The 22778-nt window shown below is 42.0% G+C and overlaps 1 protein-coding gene across 4 annotated transcripts in view; it reads left to right on the top strand.

Moving 5' to 3' along the window:
• The window catches only part of LOC106567975 (ABR activator of RhoGEF and GTPase), a 226422-nt gene that overhangs the window by 34153 nt on the left and 169491 nt on the right, over nt 1–22778 (top strand). The window contains exon 1 of one of the 4 annotated variants that reach the window (XM_014137910.3): nt 2476–2830. The exons of 2 other annotated variants lie outside the window; for them this stretch is intronic. In XM_014137910.3, the coding sequence (XP_013993385.1) occupies nt 2770–2830 (61 nt within the window). In that variant the 5' untranslated portion in view covers nt 2476–2769. Of the gene's footprint in view, nt 1–2475; nt 2831–22778 lie in introns of those variants that run through there. One more of the 4 variants, XM_014137908.3, reaches the window with a different exon arrangement.

Genomic DNA, 22778 nt, shown 5'->3' with positions numbered 1-22778 from the left:
AGGTGATTGATGCTTAGTGTTCGTGTGTGAGAGTGGGGGAGGTTGGTGTTGGCTTGCTTCCCAATGCCCTGTTAGATGGAGTGTGCCAGACACAGGCACACACACTTTGTCCTGGTTCTGTGACTGTGATGTGACAGAATGTGAGAGAGCACGGCCCGCCCGTTGTCCCAGATTGAAGACAAAGGATGATGATCAAAGCTCTGCTGCTCATGAATCCATCATTGATGAAGAGCCACTTACCTCTCTCTCGCTCTTTCTCGCTCTCTCTCATGGCTTTTTTTTTGTCTAAACCCACATCGCTAACCCTTGGAAATGTGTTTGTCTTTTCAAATGATTTCTCTCGCCTACATCTGCTGTTTGATTCATAAAAACATACAATGATATGCTTTAGTTTGAATGACACATCAGATACAATGTATGCAGACTTACAAAAGAGCTGGCTGCAAATAAGGCAGGGATAGATGTCTCCTCAGACGTGACCTTTGGCTAGATTAGACGTGTGTGTGTGTGTGTGTGTGTGTGTGTGTGTCTGCATGTGCGCGGGCACGTGTGTGTGGAGGCCCCACAGACTGGCCAATTCCATCTGGCATTGGCACATTGCGCCCTGTGTATCGTGGAGAGACAAAGAGCAGCGCTCTAGGCCAACTGTGTCTAGGAGGGGATCCTCCCACAAGGCTTTGTGTTCTAATTGATGTTGTTCTGCCTCACATGTTCCCCCCATCCTAAAGGGGGGAGAGAGCAGGGGAGATGTTATGGGCGGGTTGGATGGGGGTTGGAGGAGCGCACTTCCCTCATCTTCCCACAATGTTGAAGGAGAGAGGGGGTGGTTTGGGGCTTGAAAGTAAAGGGGGGGGGGGGGTGGAGGGAAGAGGGAGCACTTCAGAGGGTCTTTGTGATGCATGACTTTTTAAGATCTCTGTACACACACACACACACACACACACACACACACACACACACACACCCTTAATTGGTTGGTTATTGTTAGGGAGGAGAGGGGCTTGTGAACAGTGATTCCTCAATGTTAGAGGCCTGCCGCTGTCAGATTTTATTTGCTGCAACAAGACTGAACAACTGCAGTCTGTATCCATGGCCATGCTGAAGGACATTGAGCGGTGCATTGTGGTGGTTAACTGAATTTTGGTGAATACCAAGTTTGCAGTGTGTGTGCTGCTGTTGTGATTCCCAGTTCCCTCTTTGCTGATCCCACTCAACTCTGTGGAGATGTCAGACACACACATGAGAGATTTACCACCACTACTATTACAGTAGTGTCTGAGGAGTAGGGACATGCAGTGATGGTCACTGGTGCTAACAGGAGTGTCTTTTTCATTTGATTCTGAAAGTGTGTGTGTGTCTGTTTCTTGTGCGAAGGGGGGTGTCAGCCAAACAGTGAGGAAGATGGGGCTCGTTGTCACAGGAATGGAGAAGAGAAGATGACAGAGCCCATCTGCCCCTCCCTCTCTCTACCTCTTGTTCTATTGTTTTCAGCACTACCCTTCTCTACACCCACATCTCTCTGGCCCTTTACTGTCATCTGTTGTAGACTTCCTTTTATTTTCATCTCTTTCATGCTCTCTCCTCTGATCTCTCTCCTCCTCAGCAGCGTCCCAGAGAGTCAGTCTGGAGGCGCACACACACACACGAACTAGTCTCTTTTGTCTCTGACACGATCACAACAACTCCTCTGCCCCTCATCACTTCCTAACTCCATCATCTCAGAAACTGGTTAAAACATTTGGTTCATCCGCATCGCTCCATATCACAGATTGGGCGTGACGATACCAATATCGCCCCCAAAAAATCCCTGGCAAAAACGGAAAGACGAAGTAGACAACTCTTTGGTCCTTTAAAAAGCTGCTGTATGTAACGTATTGTGTTCTATAGCTTGGAAAATAAATACATGTGACTGGATGACGTTTCCAACATTAGGGCTGTTTTCCTAAAGAACTTAAATCTGCTTCATGTTTTGTTTCCTTGTCACGATACTAACGAGTATCGCGATACTGGTATTGTTCCTGCCCTAATCACAAACTGGTAGTGGTGTCTTTAGTACTGGCCAGTACTGTACAGCCAACAGCACTTGTCTTGTCGAGTCAGGAGAGGGGTGTATTTGTGAAGCCATTCAGAAACACATTAGGACACACGGGCTAGTCTTCCTAGTCCATTAGTACACAGGCTGTATCAGAATATTACAGTACAGAAAACTGGGCTAATGCAACCTCTGAGAGGGAGAGGTCTGTTTTTGTTTGATGTCTCCCTGTCCCTGAGAAAAGACACGACATAGAAACATCATGTGGAGTTTCTGATGTTGATGTGCTCATCCCAGAGCAAGAGACATGCAGAGGAAGAGAACACACGAGGAGAGAGAGGGGCTTGGAAGAGCGAGCGAGAGGAGCTGTGCGTGCATGCTCGAGAGATAGAAAGAGCGAAAGAGGGGGTGGGAGTGAGTGAGCAAAAGAGAGCGAGAGATAGGGAGTGCTTTCCCTCTTCCCTAGCAACGGTTGGCTGTGACCGTCTCTAGCCTGTTCTTTTTTTTCTCTGCCTGTCGTTGTAGCTCAGTCTGAGAGCAACCGTTAAAGCAGAGGGCTGGTACACACTCGTTTATTCTCTTGTTCTCTCTGTCCGTACGCCTGTTGGACCAAAAGTGGGTTTTTTTTGTTGGTCTTTTGTTTCCTGAGATGACGACTGCCTTTCAACTGTGAAAAAGAAGGAGAAGAACAGAAAGGGAAAGGAGTGTTTTTTTTAACAGGAATCCTTGCTAGGAGGATGGAGCCCCTGAGCACTCGTGGCCTCCCCCGTCTCTCTTGGATAGATACACTCTACAGCAGTATGTATCACTCTCTCTACTCCTCTCTTCCTCCATCCCTCCATCTCTCCTCACTCCCCTTCCAGACCCCATCCACCCCCTTCTTTGAGCTGAGATGTCTGATCACGTTAGGACCAGAGACGTGTGTGTGTGTGTGTGTGTGTGTGTGTGTGTGTGTGTGTGTGTGCGTGTGTGTGCGTGTGCGCACGGCAAGCACACTTTGTGTTTAGTCACAGCTCCAAATTAGCGTCCATCACTGTAGTTACCCATAACAAGACACTCCAGTCCTACATGTGTTATTTCACCTTCCAGGAGCACTGTTTTGCTCATTAATCTAAAGTGTGCGTGTGCGTGCATGTGTTCGTGCTTTTGGACGTGTGTGTGTGTGTACAGAGCACCGTCGGGCTGTATATCACATTGAATCATTCAATTCATGAATTGAACTTGTATCTCATGATTTGAAACTGAATTGACTGAATATTGCATTTAGTTTCAAAATTTTGATTTCAATTGAATATTCAAATGTAATATTTATGTTTTCTGTTTCAACATGGTAAATATTGCATTCATTGTGTTGGTATCAAGTCTCATATTTTAAAATGAATGCAATATTCAGTTCAGTTTCAAATCATGAAATACAACTTGTGTATTACACATTCAAAAACATGAAATTCTAATTAAATATCCAAATACACATTCAAAACAATGCAATTCTGCACTGAAATCGCTCAAATTATCTTCCACCATTTGAAGAGCTCAAATAGGAGCATATTTAACCAACTTGGACCTATCGACTCCGTGTTGTTTGCCGAGAGAACAACATGTACTTTTCTAACCAGGACACACGTGCTGATAGCGAGTTAGTAATCCATTCCACTGTTTTTTGTCCATGTAGATTTTTCACTGTGGTCAGTGTCTTTATTGAACAGTTTCTGTGAATGGATGTTTTCTTTATCCTGGAAGTAGCCTAACCAAGCCTGCCAAAACACTGGTTTACAAAATGATTGTGATCATGAATCATCATTATTCATGTATTTTTCAATTTAGGATTAGGATATTCTAGATTCTAGATGTACAGAAGATGTAGTTGTTTGTATTAACTCAGGATTCTATAGTGTCTGTGTGTTTGATTTGTGCACTGACTGCACAGTGATGGGAGCACTGACACATGAGACTAGACATGGTGAGTTTTCATGCTGCCTGTAGAGCTACATTAACTGGGGAAAAGGCGTCGTGAACACACACACACACACACACACACATTTAGATGAGTTACCCTTAACGTGAGTGTGTCGTGATGTGATTCAGACTTTTCTCAGAGAAGTAGAGATTAGGTTATGTAACAGCTTGTTGTTTGTTCTGCTCTATAGCTGTTGTTTTCACTTAATCTGCCCCTTCTGGGGATGGGGGGAGAGAGGGATGGCGGGAGAGAGGGATGGGGGGGGGATGGTGGGAGAGAAGTGGAAGGAGAGGAACTCTGGGTGCGATGGAGAAGAGCGGGGTTGGTGGAGCATGTAGTACCATATTGTCCAGCCAAATGGGTTTACCAAGGAAAACATCTGTTGGCCCAGGTAACGCTTTGTGTCTGTTGATGACTTCATCTGAGAAGCTGCCACGCTGGACACAGAGCATCACAAACAATCACACGCAGGGGTTGTTCTACCAGTTAGCTTGATAATGACAGTTATTTATCATTAAGATTATTTATGCGTATTTGTGTTAATTTCTTCCCCTATTCCTTGGGGCACGTTAGCCTACTTGTAAAAATAGATGGAACAAAATGGAGCACATTTAAAAGACATTATGAGACCGATGTCGGTCTAATAATGAATGTGGGCCGGTGTGAAGTGCCTAGCAGCCAGTGGTTGATTGAATGGTCTCCTTTGGCAGCAGCGCTGACAAAATAACACAATGAATGTGTCATTTACACGTCTCATTCCCTGTGTGAATAGGTTAGACGGCGAACAAAGACCTTCCAATGAAGGAATATTAGCATAACAGGAGACAGTGTTGACTCCGATGTCCCTAGACCTTGTTAGGTTATCTTGAGGGCTACTTCCATTATGTTGAAGGCTATGCATGTTCCTTCCATTCCTTGTCCTCTTTCATTCCTTGTCCTCTTTCATTCATCTCTCCATCCTCCCTTTATCATTGCTCCTCCTCTCATGGCTCATGGTCATAAGTAGAGAGACAGATCCAGTGGACAGGTCAGGGTGGTGATGAATGTTGCAGTAAATCACACTCGCGTTGTGGTGATATTTTGTACTCCAGTGTTTATTGGTTAGCTTCCTTTACTGCACCAATCTTGGCCCGGCCAGCCAGGCCCCTCTGTGTCTAATGATAGTCAGTATGAAGCATGACATGTCAACACAGAGTGGTGGATAGTAGGAGGTACCCGAGGCGGTTCCACTGTCGCAGCCACTACTGTCGCGCTCTCTCATTGTCACACACACACACACACACAAATATCTCCCTCTCTGTTCAGAGGAAGTTCCAAGATGTCTTCCCTCTGTCAGACCCCTTGTCAGAGTCACCAGTCAGCTCAGAGACCAATTGTCTCTGACAGCTTGTACTTGGACACTCCTTGGGTACAATAAGATGCACAGCCAAACGTGACTGTACCAATATATAGCCTAGGCTAGCATTAGCAGCTTGTCATTTGTTGTAACTACCTGAATAGCTTGTTCTCGTAACGGTTAAATCTAATATGATATTTCCATCCATATGAGCACTGGGATTGGTGTTTTCACTTTAGCTTGATGCCCGAGCCAACCTTACGGGTCCAGTATAATATATTTAGAGACATCTCCAGAAACATTCCCTAAGCTACTGTAATGTCACGTCACGTTGATGCTGAAGCAAAACATCAAAGGATAGAGATTATGTAAGAGCCTTCAATATGGCAGCAGAGGACACACACACACACACACATACATAATCCTAGTCACTGCAGGGAAGGCTAACTTGGGTTTTAGCTCCACACATTTATCAAGAGGCAGAGGGGGCAGATTGGCTGGCAGTGCCACTGCTGTGCCAGTTGTACAGCTACAGACAGCTGCCTGTAGTGTGTCTGCCCGGACTGCCCACTGGGATGCCAGTCATCATGCCACTGGGATGCCAGTCATCATGCCAGGGTACAGGCTGAATCAGGCCTTCCTGGGTGGCTGTGTAATAATGTCACCTATTAGAGTCCCAGCTGGGGTTCATTTGTAATCCCCAGCACATTTCATGGTCATAGTGTTTCAAGGTGTTGTCAGATGTGAACATGCCACTGAGGTTTCATCTCCTTGTGGCTGCTGTTGAACTCTGATTCTGTACAATTATCCTGTTGTCTTTGGCTGTAGCGATTTGAGTGGAGGCTTGTTTATGAAGCAGGGTTTGGAGACAATGCAGTTTGAGAGAAGCTTTTGAGCTACTGTATGTTAGGCTAATCTTGGGTTCAGTTAATACACTCCCCGTGGGGTCATTCCATGTGAAAGTGGATGGAGTGCTGTGTGGCAATGAATTTGAGTGGGGCGGGTAGTTGGTTGGTTTCTGAAACAGGGACTAAGTGGCTTTCCAGTATAAAATATAGCTTAGCTTATGTCACCCTCAAACTGCTTTTGCTGCTGCATGTGTCTCTCTTATGGAGAATGCAATACTAAGACTTAGGTCTGAGTGCCTCATTATGAAGGCGGTGTCCAGCCCACAGTAGAAGTGCTAACATCAGCAGCCTACCTAATGATGAGCTTGGTCTGTGGGTTGAACTGAGTGGGTTGGTGCTAACAGAGGGAATAGATTCTACTTCTAGGAGTTCGCCAAGAAAATAATGGGAGTCTCTGCAGGCCTATTTACGCCCATGTGACGATCCATTGTGTTAGCAGCGTACGAGTCCCTGATGCTTAAAGGGCCGAGTGTTTAACGGTGGTTGTTAGAGTGTATCTGGGCATCAGGATGTGTGTGTTTGGCTCGCAGAGATCTGTTTCAGCAAATGGGGAAAACAAAGTGATTTTGGAGAACATCCCAGAAACTAGAGCAAAAGATGTGAAAGGGGGCAGAGAGAGGAGCGAGGGAGTGTGTGGGGGTAAAATAATACTAGCTGAAGGTGTATAGCGCATTCATCCCTGCAAAAACAATCTGAACGTATTGCTATCTCGGGAAGATAACTCCACATTGTGTTGTGGGTTGTGTGTGTCCAGATCAATTGGTCCACTGCAGATGGACTGTAGCCTGATTGTTTCCAAACACATCAATCGGGTCCCGACCACAGAACAGATCCCGTGACTAGCTCACCACACTGCCTATCGTGTTTTAGATTGGGCCTCCACAGCCTAGAAAGGAAGCTCCAGCTCCCTCAGTGACTCTGATTATGTCGAGGGGGTGTGATGTATTGCCAATATACCACGGCTAAGGGCTGTTCTTAAGCATGACACAACGTGGAGTGCCTGGATACAGCCCTTAGCCGTGGTATATTGGCCATATATCACAAACCCCCGAGGTGCCTTATTGCTATTATAAACTGGTTACCAACGTATTTAGAAAAGTCAAAATAAATGTTTTGTCATACAAGTGGTATACGGTCTGATATGCTACGGCTTTCAGCCAATCAGCATTCGGAGCTCGAACCACCCAGTTTATAATGTCTGATAGTGAACTCCACCACTGTTTGTGTTCAGTATATTGACTCTTACATTGATTTAGATAGATAATATGGATTGGATTAGATTTGTCAAAAAAGCCTGCTTCCCATACTTTCCTAGTCCCTACTGTACAAAGCACCTCCATTATCCAAAGACCCTCTGTTCCCGTTATCCTTTCCCAATTATTATTTTTAGAATTCTTCAAGCTCTGTCAAGTTGGTTATTGCTAGACAGCCGTTTAAGTCTTTCCATACATTTTCAAGCTGATTTAAGTCAAAACTGTAACTAGGCCACTCAGGAACATTCAAGGACGTCTTGGTAAGTAACTCCAGTGTAGATTTGGCCTAGCATTTTATGTTAATGTCCTGCTGAAAGGTGGATTTGTCTCCCAGTGTCTGGTGGAAAGCAGACTGAACCAGGTTTTCCTCTAGGAGTTTGCCTGTGCTTAGCTCTATTCCTTTTCTTTTTATCCCCCACAAACTCCCTAGTCCTTGCCGATGACAAGCATACTCATAACATGATGCAACCACCACCATGCTTGAAAATAAAGAGTGAAGAGTGTTACTCAGTGACGTGTTGGATTTGCCCGAAACATAATGCTTCATATTCAGGACAAAAAGTTAATTTCTTTGCCATATTTTTTGCAGTATTACAGTAGTGCCTTATTACAAACAAGATGCATGTTGTACAGGCTTCCATCTTTTGACTTTGTCATTTAGGTTAGTATAGTTTCCTTCCTCTCCTTCCAAGCAATTCACTTTTTGTCCTGAATAAAGTTTTATGTTTGGGCCAAATCCAACACATTATTGGGTATGCTTGTAATCATTAAGGCCTGGGGAGTTTTTCAGTTAAAATTAAACGGAATGAAGCTAAGCACAGGCAAAATCCTAGAGGAAAACCTTGTTCAGTCTGCTTTCTACCAGACACTGGGAGATGAATTCACCTTTCAGCGGGACAAGAACCTAAAACACAAGGCAAATCTACACTGGAATTACTTACCAAGAAGACATTGAATGTTCCTGAGTGGCAGAGTTACAGTTTTGACTTAAATCTACTTGAAAATCTATGGCAAGACCTGAAAATGGTTGTTGAAAAATGCTAGACAGCCAACTTGATAGAGCTCGAAGAATTATGATAAGATTAATGGGCAAATGTTGCAGAATCCAGGTGTGGAAAGCTCTTAGACTTACCCAGAAAGACTCACAGCTGTAATCGCTGTCAAAGGTGCTTCTACAAAGTATTGGCTAAGTGTGAACACTTATGTAAATTCCATATATCTGTGTTTTAATTAAAAAGTACTAATATTTCTAAAAACATGTCATTATGGGGTGTTGTGTGTAGATGGGTGAGAAAATTCAGGCTGTAACACAACAAAATGTAGAATCAGTAAGGGTTATGAATACTTTCCGAAGGCACTGTAATTGTATGTGTGGGATACAGAGATGGGGTAGTCATTAATAAATCATGGTAAACACCATTTATTGCACACAATTAATCCATGCAATTTATCTGACTTGTTAAGCACATTTCTACTCCTGAAGTTTAGGCTTGCCATAACAGAGGTTGGATACTTATTGATTCAAGGCATTTCAGCATTTCATTTTTTATTAATTTGTAAAAATGTATAAAAACATAATTCCACTGTGACATTATGGGGTTGTGTGTGTGTGTGTGTGTGTGTGTGTGTGTGTGTGTGTGTGTAGGTCAATGACACAAAATGTAAATTGTAATATATTTTAACCAGCTGTAATGTCACAAAATGTGGAAAAGGTCAAGGGGTGTGACTCCTTTCTGAAGGTACTGGAACTGTTAATTTGACTGAACAGAAAGCAATAAGTAGCAGTACTGTGGCCTTGTAGGTGATGGCTCAGTGCATAGGGATAAAGAATGGGATGCGTTCTCCTCCAGCATCAGCCTCTGTCTGTCTTGTCCTGGCTGTCTGTTTGTGCTGGTGCTTGGTGAGGGATGGGGCTGGGCCTTATGTAATCAGTAGCACATCCATTCCCATACTAAATCAACTGAAACAACAGGGCTTGGGGCATGTAATGTTGGTGCATGTGAGAAAGAAAATAAATGTGAGAGATTTAAGGAGAGAGGGAAATGGGAGAAGGGAGAGAGGTTAGGGAGTGGGGGTTGTTGAGTGAGAGAGAAAAGGTGAGGCAGAGGAGAGATGGGAGAGGGGTTGCTGAGAGTGATGAGAAGGGAAACGATCTCGGCAAATGAGAGGGAAAGGGACACAGATATATGGGCAATTTTACGGTTACGGAATTGCGCTGAGACAGATTTTTCACTTAAAATAGATGTCAAACACAAAACATGAACTTTATGTGCGAGGACTTCTTTTAACAATTTACACTGCCATTTTTACAAAAACACATTTACAGGAAGAACTGTGCCGATGCAAAGTTTGGTAACAGAATTTCAGTAAAATCTCCTTCAGTTGTTTGTGGCCACGTTTTCCCAAAAGATGTCTGCAGAAATAATGGGGTTGCAGACATCTATAACATGACACCTTGAGTTTGAAAAAAATCTATTTTGGTTATTGAACTACAGAAAGTGAAGTGGATTTGCACCCAGTAACAGAATTGCAGTAATGGAATTTCATCATGGGTCTCTGATCTGTACTACACAGAAATGCATAATTATGGATATGAATGTCATTCTCTTCATGGTAATGTATCGTAAATATGTACACAAAGGTAGCAATATGGAATCCTTTGCAAATGTGGGTATTATTCTACACACTTCTCTACTGTACAGTAGGGAGGGGAGAGGGAGTCTAGACTTGTCACATTCTTGCTTTGACCACCAGACGACAGAAAGAAAAACAAAACAGTTATGAGCTGAACATGACAGTATGCCAGGTGAAGGGAGAACAGTAGCAGGTGACCTGTGGTTTGTGACTACTACTTTCCCATTGTAGCCAATTCAATTGCAGAAATTCTGTTACCCATTTGGTAAAATAATATTGAGTTTTAATCAATTAATAATTCATAAAGTTGATATCAGTAAAAACACTAACTAAGTGGTAGGTCTACCTTTTACTTCTGTGAACGTTCATAATCCTCCCTCATGAGGGAGAGAAATCAGAAAATATCTTAAACATATGTGGGTTTTTAGTAACTGAATTTCAAGGCACAAGGCAATGTTTCTTCAACTTAAAGAGAGCAGAAAAGAATATTCTAAACTAAATGTTGATATTAGTTGGCAGTGATCTTTACTTCAGCATTATTGTGTTTTGATGCATTTCTAATACCTTTTAAGACCCATAAAATGTATTAGAAATGGGGGTAGTTGAGTGTATGAGTGGTGGGCTGGGCTCTGACTGTTACTATGGCTAGTAGAGTAGCTAGTCTAACCGTCCTCAGGTGCTGGTGACCACAGCCTCCCGCCCCTACCCATCAGACAGCCAATGACAGCACAGCAACACCACTCCCTCAACCAATGTGCTGGCTGCCTTGTTTACATGCTCCCGGAAGGCATGGCACGATTTAGGCATTCAGGGCAGTCGAGCGAAAGAAAGGAGAGAAGAGGGGGATAAGAGAGGAGTAGTGGGGGGGGCTAGCTTGCTCCTCCATTAAGATTTGAGGCCTGATGCACTCCAGGGGCCGGATTCACAAAACCTTCTTAAGAAGAAATTTCTTAACTGCCATTTTTTCCCTTAAGTATAGACTTATGAAGAAAGTTAAGCAAAGTTGCTATTCCTCAATAAAGTTATTGGAAATATTCTTAATTTTCCCCCCTATGTTTCTTCCTAAAAAAATAGTTACGAAGAAATGGGATTCTTGAAAATAATGTTTTAGGATTTCTTATTGAAAATGTAGTTAACATTAGAACAGCTAAACCCTTGTCTTGTGACGAATGGATTATTTTGTAACCATGAACATTTTCTTGCGCAACTGTGACAAACAGTTGGCTACCGGACATTTAAATACAGCAAGAAAACGAATTAAATGCGCATTATCTAGCTAGCTAGTAATTAACAATATAATATAATATTCTAGAAGCGTTAAATAGCTAGCGTACACTCGTCAATTTGCAAAGAAGAACTTGGTTAACGTTGTTGGCTATAATGTCGTTACGCGTTAGCTAGCTAACTTACCGGTCGTGCAGTCCCTCTACCACCATCTCTCCTATCATGGACAACGCCTTCTCCTCTAGCTGGTCCACATGAATGATCTCTCAGCTCCCTTCTTCTTAGCAGCCGACTTGATGTCGGACCACTATTTTTTACGGCACCATCACTGTCCCTTGCCATACCTCCGACGTCAGAGACCTACTTTGCCACTCTCGCCCATCCTCTCTTTTTGGTCTCTGCAGTTTTTCGAGTGTCCCTAACAGCAACCTTTTCCTGGCTGCTATTTCCTCCACCATCACTTCAAGCTCTTGTTTGCGGAAGTTTTTGTGCTTTTCTTGGTTATCCATTTTTGTTTTTGATATAGCTAGTCTGAAGGCTATAATGTGTGAAACAATTACATTTGTTTTTGTGCATAAAGGGTTCGAGCCCCCAAAAATATAATAATAATCTAGAGACATATAGCAGATAAATAAATCAGGGGCGAAAATCTGATATCAACTTTGGAGGGGACAATTACATGAAATTTTCTCAAGAGCAATTCCTGAGGGGTACACCAAAAGTAGTGCTGTAACACATAGCCTACATTGTAATATGGTAAATGTATATTGAGGAACCAAAGAAATAAGGTGTTTGCCGTACTCCTAACTACCGGTACACAAAACTACACAACTAATCACAACAGCAATACCATTGCCATTAACAAATCTTAGTTCAGTCACCAGTTTAAGTTGAGAGTGGGGGTATCCATGGCATTTTCCAATTATGTTCCTATTTTACAAGTAAAAAAAATTGAGAACCTTTCATAATGTTGCCAAACAAAGACTCAACAAACTTACCTGAGACTCCCTGTCTCTGCCAGTCTGTCCCTGCATATCTGTCCCCAACTCTGCTGTCTGTGTGCCATCTGTTACCTGCTCTGCCTAATGACATCATTGTGAAACATTTCCATTAGAATTTCATTTCTTTCTTATGAACATTTTATCAACTAGTCTTTGAGATATTAGGCTACTAGGGTTCTTACTTTGCGTTTTGGTGTACTGAAAAATACTCTGATGTCAGTCTTTTATTTTTCTGCCATTTTTCTACCTGGCTGGCTGGCTACACACACACAGTGTGTAGGTTATTTACAGTAGGAGATGGGCTTCTATCATCTTATCTTTTATCATTCTATTTGGGCTTCGATCTAAAAGGTAGCTAGCAAATGTGAAACGGATTAAAATGACGAGTTGACAGCTGTATGAGTTCACCATTAACACAACATATGCTGCAACCTTTTGTAATTTTAATAGTTTGTTTCATATTGGCTGGCTTCCAACAATAGCTGAATTTGCAAAGCTAGCGAGTGGTGTTTGCTATAATCTTTGCTACCCGGGTTAAATAAAGGTGAAATAAAATAAATGAATAAAAGTTCCCTTGCGACAATTTAGCTTTTGCAATGAGACCATTAAATATATTTAAGACAATGGTAGAAGAGAGTGTAGTTCTGTTCAGTTTGGACTTCAGTTTATCGCTAACCTTATCACAGGGACTTTGAAGCACTAACTTACATCATCTGCATGCTGATCTTGGAATAAATTGACGATAGCAAAGATTCCATCTTTGACGAGGTCACATAAATGGAATAGGTACTAGCTAGCTTAATAGTTAATATTTGCGCGCTAGCTCTGCATATTCAGCTAGTGTGTGTGCGCGATTGACTGGATTAACCTCACGTCAGTTACGTTCATTGAGTGCCTTTCAGACAGTGGATATGACCCCTCTGTTACCTTGCCAACTAAGGAACTGGCAGTGGATCAAACCATTGTGAGGCAAAGGGTGAGGGGGTCGCAATCTTTTGAAACTTAAGAACGCGCTATTAAGTGTCTATAATCAGCACAATTGCTTTCATTGCGTATTATTAATATTTAAATTACATAGTTATGTTTCAGTGATATATTGGGGGGGACAAATCATATTTTTCCCAGGATGGGGGGGGTCGTGTCCCCCCCGGGATTTCCGCCCCTGAAATAAATGTAATAAAATGGAAATATCAACACTTTATTATAGTGGGCCAAATCCTATCATCGTTGTCAAATAGGCGTATTTATTGGTTTCAATGTCAATGCCACAAAATAAGATATTTACAAAGTTCCTAAGAAAACTATGAATTACTAAGAACATTTTGAGAACAATATGATGAACTTTTTTTTTTTTCTTGAACTAATGTTTTGTGAATCAGGCCTCGACTGAATGGGAGCTGGGGCCAGCCAGACACAGGTGAAAAACACACTGTTCAATAGGAGATAAAACTATCAATTAAGGTCATTTATTAGACACTAGATTAATTATGTGGAAAGCAAACTACCCATGTATCACTATTTCATTAGTTTGTTTGATCCCAGCTGTGAAACCTTTACACCTTTAAACCAAATACCCATTAAACTGCTAATTTGAGTTCCTTGTTTTTCTTCTGTGTGATTAAAGATTGAAACGGTATGGAGTGCCCTTCCCTTTCCCCTGTAGGTACACTCTCTCCCTCACCACTGGTCTCCCTGAGGTGTCAGTCTCTTGGCTCTTCGCCAGGTAGTGTTACAGTATTTATGTGAGGTAACAAAATGGCTTCTCTCATCTTCTACGGGTTTAAGAGAAAAACTGTCTACTCTCCTAGAGAGAGAAGCATAATTATTGTCCAGATTAAGGTCAGCAAATGACTGGTATTTCTAGGGCAATTCCACGGTAAAGGAATTATGCTTTGACTCAGATTTTTTACTTAAAAATGTATGCCAAACAAAAAACATTGATTTCAAAGTTTAACAAACCATACAACTCTATGCACAAGGAACATTTCAATAATGAATACACAACATTTCACAAAAATATGTTTACTGGAAGAACTGTGCAGATGCAATGTTTGCTAACAGAATTACGGTAAAATCTCCCTCAATTTTTTACACATTTTTTTATATGACCACTTTTTCCAAAAACTCTGTTAAATATCTTCTCCGAATTAAGATTCCAAGATGTCTGCAGAAAGAATGGAGTGTTGGCTATGACATGACACCTTGAGTTTGAAAAAGTGTATTTGAACAACAGTAGGTTAAGTGGATTTACTGTAACGGAATTAGATCATGTGTCCCTGATCTGTACTACACAGAAATGCATAATTATGGATATGAATATCATTCTCTTCATGGTGACGTATCCTGAATAGCTGGAGAGAGAAGAGAGTGAAAGAGAACAGCTGCTAGTGGGTGAGAGGGAGGGGTTGTCCAGATTTTTAGTCTTGCTTTGACCACCAGAAGACAGAAGGAGATAAAAAGCAGTTATGATCTGAACATAACAGTAGGCCACTGGAAGGGAGAACAGTAGCAGGTGACCCAACTGTGGTTTGTGATTACTATGATTTCCCATTGTAGCCAATTCAATTGCAGTAATTTTGTTAATGATTTTTAGGTAATTCCGTTACCGATTTTGGTAATTGAATTACGAGTTTTAATCACTTGTTAATTCATAAAAGATCTTGATATCAGTAAAAACACTAACTAATTGGTAGGCCTGCCTTTACTTGTTACTTCTGTGAACTTTCATAATCCTCCCTCTAGGAAATTTGAAAATATCTTAAAGATATGAGAGTTTTTGGTAATGGAATTACAAAGCACAAGGTAAAGTTTTGTGAAACTTACAGAAGGCAAATGATTTATCCAAAACGAAATATAACAATCAACCATTTATGCATTGAGTTTGTCTGATGCTTTAAGCTAACTGCACATTTTCTTGTAACAGTTTTATTTAATTTAGAAGAACGTCTTATCTCAATCATTGTCATGTGGTTAATCAAAATAAAAAAGATACAAACCTAAAAATAAAATTATATTGCCAATTATGTAAAAATAGCATATAAAGCCATCAAATAAAAACATTGCAGCCTGGAGGTAGAAAATATCCTGATTTAAATTTTTTTTTAAAAAAAAATACATTTCCTATATATCACATTGGCTATGCATAGCCTTTCTACAATGAACTCGAAACATTGAATCAATCATGCTGTGTGCTTATTGAAAGAGAGAGCTGGAAAGATTTTTCAAATACATTGAGGAAAGATTGTCATTCTCAATTGATGTAAAAACAGACTTATTTTGCTTGCTGTTTGAGGAGAAGAAAACATTACTTTGAGAAGCTCCACAGCTCATAGTGGTGGTGCGTTCTATGTGTAATCAGGTGCACGTCCTTACTCAACATTGACAGGAGTGCTCCAAGCAAAATACAATGACTAAATTGACAGAACTTGTAAATGGAATGAAATAAACTAAACTTGTTTCTCACAAGTGTAGCATAAGTGGTGCGCTCTGCAAACATGTCCACTCTGAAAATGAGAATGGTAAGACTGGAATAATAATATATTGAATGCATTAACAGACATTACCGTAACCAAACAAACATTGTAGATTCAAGATTATAGGAATTAATGGTAAATGTACTACTGGTGATTATATGTAATGGGGAATTGATAGACATTAACAATCGAACGCAAACAATTCCCACTATGAAACAATGAATGTGCACAAATTGACAGGAGAGAGCTCATTCTGGAGAGAGACGTGCATTGTGCAGCCACACTCCCCTTCTTTTTGGATCGTGCCAACCCCGCGGCCTCCGCAATGGATTAGTTCACTGAGATGGACGCGAATAAGACAGGTGTCTCGTGGGCCTTAAAATATATTTGTTACTGCTCAACAAAAAAAATCTTGGTCGACCAACAACCTGTTGACAACAACCTATTGGGCTCAGCGCTAATATGGCTAAATTAAAAATAAATAAAGACTCTTACTTAGCATTCATTTGACACCAGATTTGACATGCTCCTATGAACTTCACATGTTGGTGCTCATGGGTCCTTTTACATGGAAATGCCCTTTAGGACTGCTGTTCAGTGTCTCTCTTTCTCACTCACTCACTCCCAAGCACCGTGTTTTATGTTGTGACCTATTATGGAAAGAGTAAATCTTGGATTGTACATTATGGCAACCCCCTCACTCACTCTACCCCATATCGCTCTTTTAAAATAAAGGTTAAATCTCTGTTGGTCTCTTTCTCTCTCTTGTTCTCCATCTGTCTCTTTCAGAGGCAGAGAGGTGGAGGAATCATTTGACTGTTGCACCTGATTCACCTACATCAGTATTCTGTACTGGAGAAGTTAGGGAGAGACTGTTAGATATGTCAAATTTGGAGGGAGAGAGAAAGAGCAAGCGAGAGGTAGGGGTCACAGAAGAATGAGATTTTCTCTGTTTGATTTGGAGTGTGCGTGCTTGGTAGTGTCTGATTTGAATACAGAGAGAAGCAGCTTTCGGTGAGGTTTTGTTCTGTCATGCCAGCATGTAGAGAGACTTTCATCTAGCTTGATTGTCAGATTGTCAAGGTTGGGATGTTATCGCTGCTGTCAGAGCATCTGCTACAAACAAACAAACAGCATACTATCCTTATAGTCTTGCTATAGACAGGATACGTGCTGTTCCTGTTCAGCAGGATAGCTAGTGTTCATTCTATCTGACTGAAAAATTACAAAACCGTAGCTTTAGCATTATTCTAATAGAACCAAAGCTTCTTTTAAGAGACATTCTCAGCCTCATTTCCCTATCTGCTCACACCTGCGCAGGTCATTATCTTACGTGTTCAAATCCGGTCCTCCTCCAGTGCAGCGTGAGTGCAGTTCACTCTATTTTCTGTGAAGAATACTGATTGTGGATGTGGTGGCTGGAAGGACATTACATAACCCACACTCTCTCTCCCTCTCTCTCTCTTCAAACTCTCTCTTTACACACACATTCCTCAGGGCTTGCATTAGAGAGGACAGTAAACGCCTCGTGCAGTAGGCTCTGTCAGGGGCGTGAGCTGGCCCTGTTATTGCTCATACTAAGGGCTTATTCAGTGGGATGCAATGGTACTCAACATTGTTATAGGCTCACACCTACACACTAGTGTACTGTGCGTGGGAGTGTGTTGGCATGGAGTAGGCAGTGATATATCACCCTCTAACCTGTGTAGGGCCAAAGGGAGAGAATGGGCGGATGGATATTATGTTACCACTTGCTGGGACGTGGGGGAAGTGTGTGTATATGCTTGCCTTGTGCGGTATACCGGGGTATTTGGAAATGGCCACGGGATGTTTTTTCAATTCTGTTGTAATACCTTTATTTTTTTCAATAAATTTAAATATTTGTAGCTACTTTTTTTTTGATTGTGTTCTTCATTTCACCTGTCACATTATTTTACATTATGAAGCTTACCCAGTCATGTGTTTGTTTGTAAGCAGCACAACTGGAGAAAGCAGAAGGTGAGTCCAGCTGTGCATTGAGAGGTTGCGTTTTATATTGATCGTCAAATGTGTTTTTTTTGCTTTAATAGAGTGATCAGGGATGTGCAACTATAGTTTAACTTCACAGAAAATATTTTAGTGTCACATATATTAGGCAGAAAATAGCATCATGTTCATCCGATGACAACAGAAGTGCTACGCTATTTGGCTGGCAGCCACACAAGTAAAGGAGTTTACAATGAAAAAAGGATGAATGGCCATCATACAGTTTAAGTTGGAAGTTTACGTACACCTAAGCCAAATACATTTAAACTCAGTATTTCACAGTTCCTGACATTTAATCCTAGTAAAAATTCCTTTGTCTTAGGTCAGTTAGGATCACCACTTTATTTTAATAATGTGAAATGTCAGAATAATAGTAGGGAGAATTATTTCAGCTTTTATTTCTTTCATCACATTCCCAGTGGGTCAGTAGTTTACATACACTCAATGTAGTATTTGGTAGCATTGCCTTTCAATTGTTTAACTTGGGTCAAATGTTTCGGTTAGCTTTTCACAAGCTTCTCACAATAAGTTAGGTGAATTTTGGCCCATTCCTCCTGACAGAGCTGGTGTAACTCAGGTTTGTAGGCCTCCTTGCTCGCACACGCTTTTTCAATCTTTCTATGGGATTGAGGTCAGGAGTTTGTGATGGCCACTCCAATACCTTGACTTTGTTGTCCTTAAGCCATTTTGCTACAACTTTGGAAGTATGCTTGGGGTCATTGTCCATTTGGAAGACCAATTTGCGACCAAGCTTTAACTTCCTGACTGATGTCTTGAGATGTTGCTTCAATATATCCACGTAATTTTCCTGCCTGATAATGCCATCTATTTTGTGAAGTGCACCAGTCCCTCCTGCAGCAAAGCACCCCCACAACATGATGCTGCCACCCCCGTGCTTCACGGTTGGGATGGTGTTCTTCGGCTTGCAAGCCTCCCCCTTTTTCCCCCAAACATAACGATGGTCGTTATGGCCAAACAGTTCTATTTGTCTTTCATCAGACCAGAGGACATTTCTCCAAAAAGTATGATCTTTGTCCCCATGTGCAATTCCAAACCGTGGTCTGGCATTTTTTGTGGCGGTTTTGGAGCAGTGGATTCTTCCTTGCTGAGTGGCCTTTCAGGTTATGTCGATATAGGACTCATTTTACTGTGGATATAGATACTTTTGTACCTGTTTCCTCCAGCCTCTTCACAAGGTCCTTTGCTGCTTTTCTGGGATTGATTTGCACTTTTCGCACCCAAGTACGTTAATCTCTAGGAGACAGAATGTGTCTCCTTCCTGAGCGGTATGACGGCTGCGTGGTCCCATGGTGTTTATACTTGAGTATTATTGTTTGTACCGATGAACGTGGTACCTTCAGGCGTTTGGAAATTGCTCCCAAGGATTAACCAGACTTGTGGAGCTCTACCATTTTTTTCTGAGGTCTTGGCTGATTTATTTTGATTTTCCCATGATGTCAAGCAAACAGGCACTGAGTTTGAAGGTAGGCCTTGAAATACATCCACAGGTACACCTCCAATTGCCTCAAATGATGTCAATTGGCCTATCAGAAGCTTCTAAAGCCATGACATAATTTTCTGGAATTTTTCCAAGCTGTTTAAAGGCACAGTCAACTTAGTGTATGTACATTTCTCACCCACTGGAATTATGATACAGTGAATTAGTTACTTGTCATGCACAAAGTAGATGTCCTAACCGACTTTCCAAAACTATAGTTTGTTAACAAGAAATTTGTGGAGTGGTTGTAAAATGAGTTTTAATGACTCCAACCTAAGTGTATGTAAACTTACGACTTAAACATTCAAAATAAATACAGTTGATCATAGAAGGTAGCTAGCCACATTTCTTACTGTTTTGTTTAAAGTTCATTTGCATTTTACCAGAGAAAAATAGGCTGGCTACACTGGACAAAGTACTGGAGAGCGCTGCCTGCTGATAGAATGCCCGTTCTTGAATTCTCATCAAAGTGGAGAAGTTCAACTGAAGCACAAAATGAGTCTGATGTTGAGCAGAAATTACAATAAGAAACATTTTTATTGGCCTCCCGAGTGGCACAGCGGTCTAAAGCACTGCATCGCAGTGTTAGCTGCTTCACCACAGATCCTGGTTCGATCCCAGGCTGTGTCGCAGCCGGCCGCAACCGGGAGACCCATAAGGAGGCGCGCAATTAACCCAGCGTCGTCCGGGTTAGGGGAGGCTTTGGCCGGCCGAATTGTCCTTGTCCCGTCATGCTCTAGCGACTTCTGTGGCGGGCTGGGCACATGCACGCTGACACGGTCGCCAGGTGTACGGTGTTTCCTCCGACACGTTGGTGCGGATTAAGCCAGCATTGTGTGTCAAGAAGCAGTGCGGCTTGGCGTGGTCGTGTTTCGAAGGACGCATGGCTCTCGACCATCGCCTCTCCCGAGTCCGTGTTGGAGTTGCAGCAATTGGACAAGACTAACTTTCAATTGGATATCACAAAATTGGGGAGAAAAAGGGGTAAAAAAAAAAGTGTTTTAAATCTGCGTTTTTTAATATATTTCTTATGTGTTTTGTCTTTCTTTCCTGTGTGAAATTGAAGAATTCTGCATTTAACTAGCGTTATCTAAGTAAGTGGCTGAATTAATAAGGTGACGGGGCATCATAATATTGCTGTTAGATTTCTGCAGTGATTGAGAAGTCAAAGCCCTTTTTAAATGAGTTATCTGTACAGCTGCGATTGCTATCTTTTGATTTCCTTGCGTTTTTTCTCCTCTCCATTCTCTGCCCGTCTGCTCCTCCCCCATCTTCTCAGAAGAGCAGGCAGGCCTGTTGCCCAAACTACTCCAGACTCCAAACAGACACGTACACATGCTGCTCCAAAGCCAGTGCTGTTCTTCCTTCAGACAAGCATGCATCAATTTTGTTCATTTGCACAATGTCTCTTGTTCACGTTATTTTGTTAATGTCCAAACATACCAAAAATTACTTTCTATATTTTCTACCTAATATATGTAAAACTTTATGAGATGGATTGCCTGTCTTTGCAATTCGTTTTTTTTTTATTGCACTCATTAGCAAATTTACCTAGCAGCCTTCATGGAAATGTGCTATTATTTGTGCACATTTTGGTAGCAATCTGGTAATAGATGCCCAATGGGCTTTTTTTGCGTTTTTGGCACTCCCTTATGTACTAAGACGGTAATACCGTAAATCCTGGGATGAGGACGGGTATGACGATATGATCATCTGGATACCGCCCAAACCGTGTGTGTGGCGTGGCCTAGTGGTTAGAGCGTTGGACTAGTAACCGAAAGGTTGGAAGTTCGAATCCCTGAGCTGACAAGGTACAAAATCTGTCGTTCTGCCCCTGAACAAGGCAGTTAATCCACTGTTCTAGGCCGTCATTGAAAATAAGAATTTGTTCTTAACTGACTTGCCTAGTAAAATAAATTTGTGTGCACATCCTAATCTTTGCAACCCAAATAACTATAATCGCGTAGTACCTACCTCGCCGGGGATTAGCACTGGGTGCCATGGTAACAGCGGCGGTTGGTGGTGGTTGATGTATGCATGTGGCATTTGAGAATGAGAGGGAGTCCTTCTCTCTCTACAGGCATACGGCTGAACAGCCTCATCTGATGATGAGAAACTTGCTTCTGTAATTTCCTCTGTTTTGTTCCCTCACTTCCATAAAACACAGCACTTTGGGGCCTCCCAAATGGCGCTGTGACCTAGCATGCTGACCAGACCATCACGCGCATGTTGTTTTTGTCCACCCACACAAGACGCGATCAGGACACGCAGGTTGAAATATAACTCTGAACCAACTATATGAATTTGGGGACAGGTCGAGAAAGCATTAAACATTTACGGCAATTTAGCTAGCCAAGCTAATTTGTCCTGGGATATAAACATTGGGGTTGTTATTTTACCTGAAATGCACAAGCATGGATTTGGTCAGACCAGCGTTGAATAGACCTAAGCACGGGTACCTCCTGTTTGCGTTTCTGACTTTTGGAAGGGGGGAGCAGAATGGAATCGTGATCTGATTTGCAGAAGGGAGGGCCTTGTAGCCATCCCGGAAGGGAGACTAACAATGGTTGAGAGTTTCTGAAGCGTGAGTACAATAGGCAATATTATTTAATAGAACTTCGGTAGCGTATTTCCTCAAATTTGCTTTGTTAAAATCCCCAGCTACAATAAATGCGGCCTCAGGATAAGTTTCCAGTTTGCACAAAGCCCAGTGTAGCTCCTTGAGGGCCGTCGTGGTATCTGCTTGAGGGGAAATCTACACGGCTGTGACTATAACCGAAGAGAATTCTCTTGGGAGGTAATACGGTCGGCTTTTGAACAAAATAACTTAAGTTTCAGTACGTTTTCACAATCACACCATGAGTAGGTAATCGTGAATCAAGCACCACTGCCTTTCTTCTTCCCGGAGAGTTCTTTATTCCTGTCTGCGCGATGTACTGAGAACCCAGCTGGCTGTATGGACGGGGACAGTATACCCAGTTAGAGACATGATTCCGTGAAACAACAGAGTATGTTACAGTCCTTGATGTCTCTCTGGAAGGAGATCCTTGCCCTGACCTCATCTACTTTATTGTCCAGGGACTGAACATTAGCGAGTAATATACTCTGAAGCGGTGGATGCTGTGCAAGCTTCCCGAGTCGGACTAGAAGTCCACTCCTAATACCTCTTCTCCGCCCGGCAGCGTCTTGGATCAGCCTCTGGGATAAGTAAAATTGCCCTGGGGGGTACGAACAAAGGATCCGGTTCGGGAAAGTTGTATTTCTGGTCGTAACACAGGTGAGTTAGCGCTGTTCTGGTATCCAAAAGTAATTTCCCGCTGTATGTAACAACACAAAAAAACATTCTGGGCTAATAATGTAAGAAATAACACACAAAAAAGCACTTCAAAGTTGCTTAGGAGCTAGAAGCAGAGCTGCCATGTCTGTCAGCGCCATTT

This window comes from Salmo salar, chromosome 13 (assembly GCF_965601325.2).
Source record: "Salmo salar chromosome 13, fSalSal1, whole genome shotgun sequence".
Taxonomy (NCBI): Eukaryota; Metazoa; Chordata; class Actinopteri; order Salmoniformes; family Salmonidae; genus Salmo; species Salmo salar.
The sequence above is the reverse complement of the archived record's forward strand: the minus strand, read 5'-3'. Positions and strand labels throughout refer to the sequence as shown.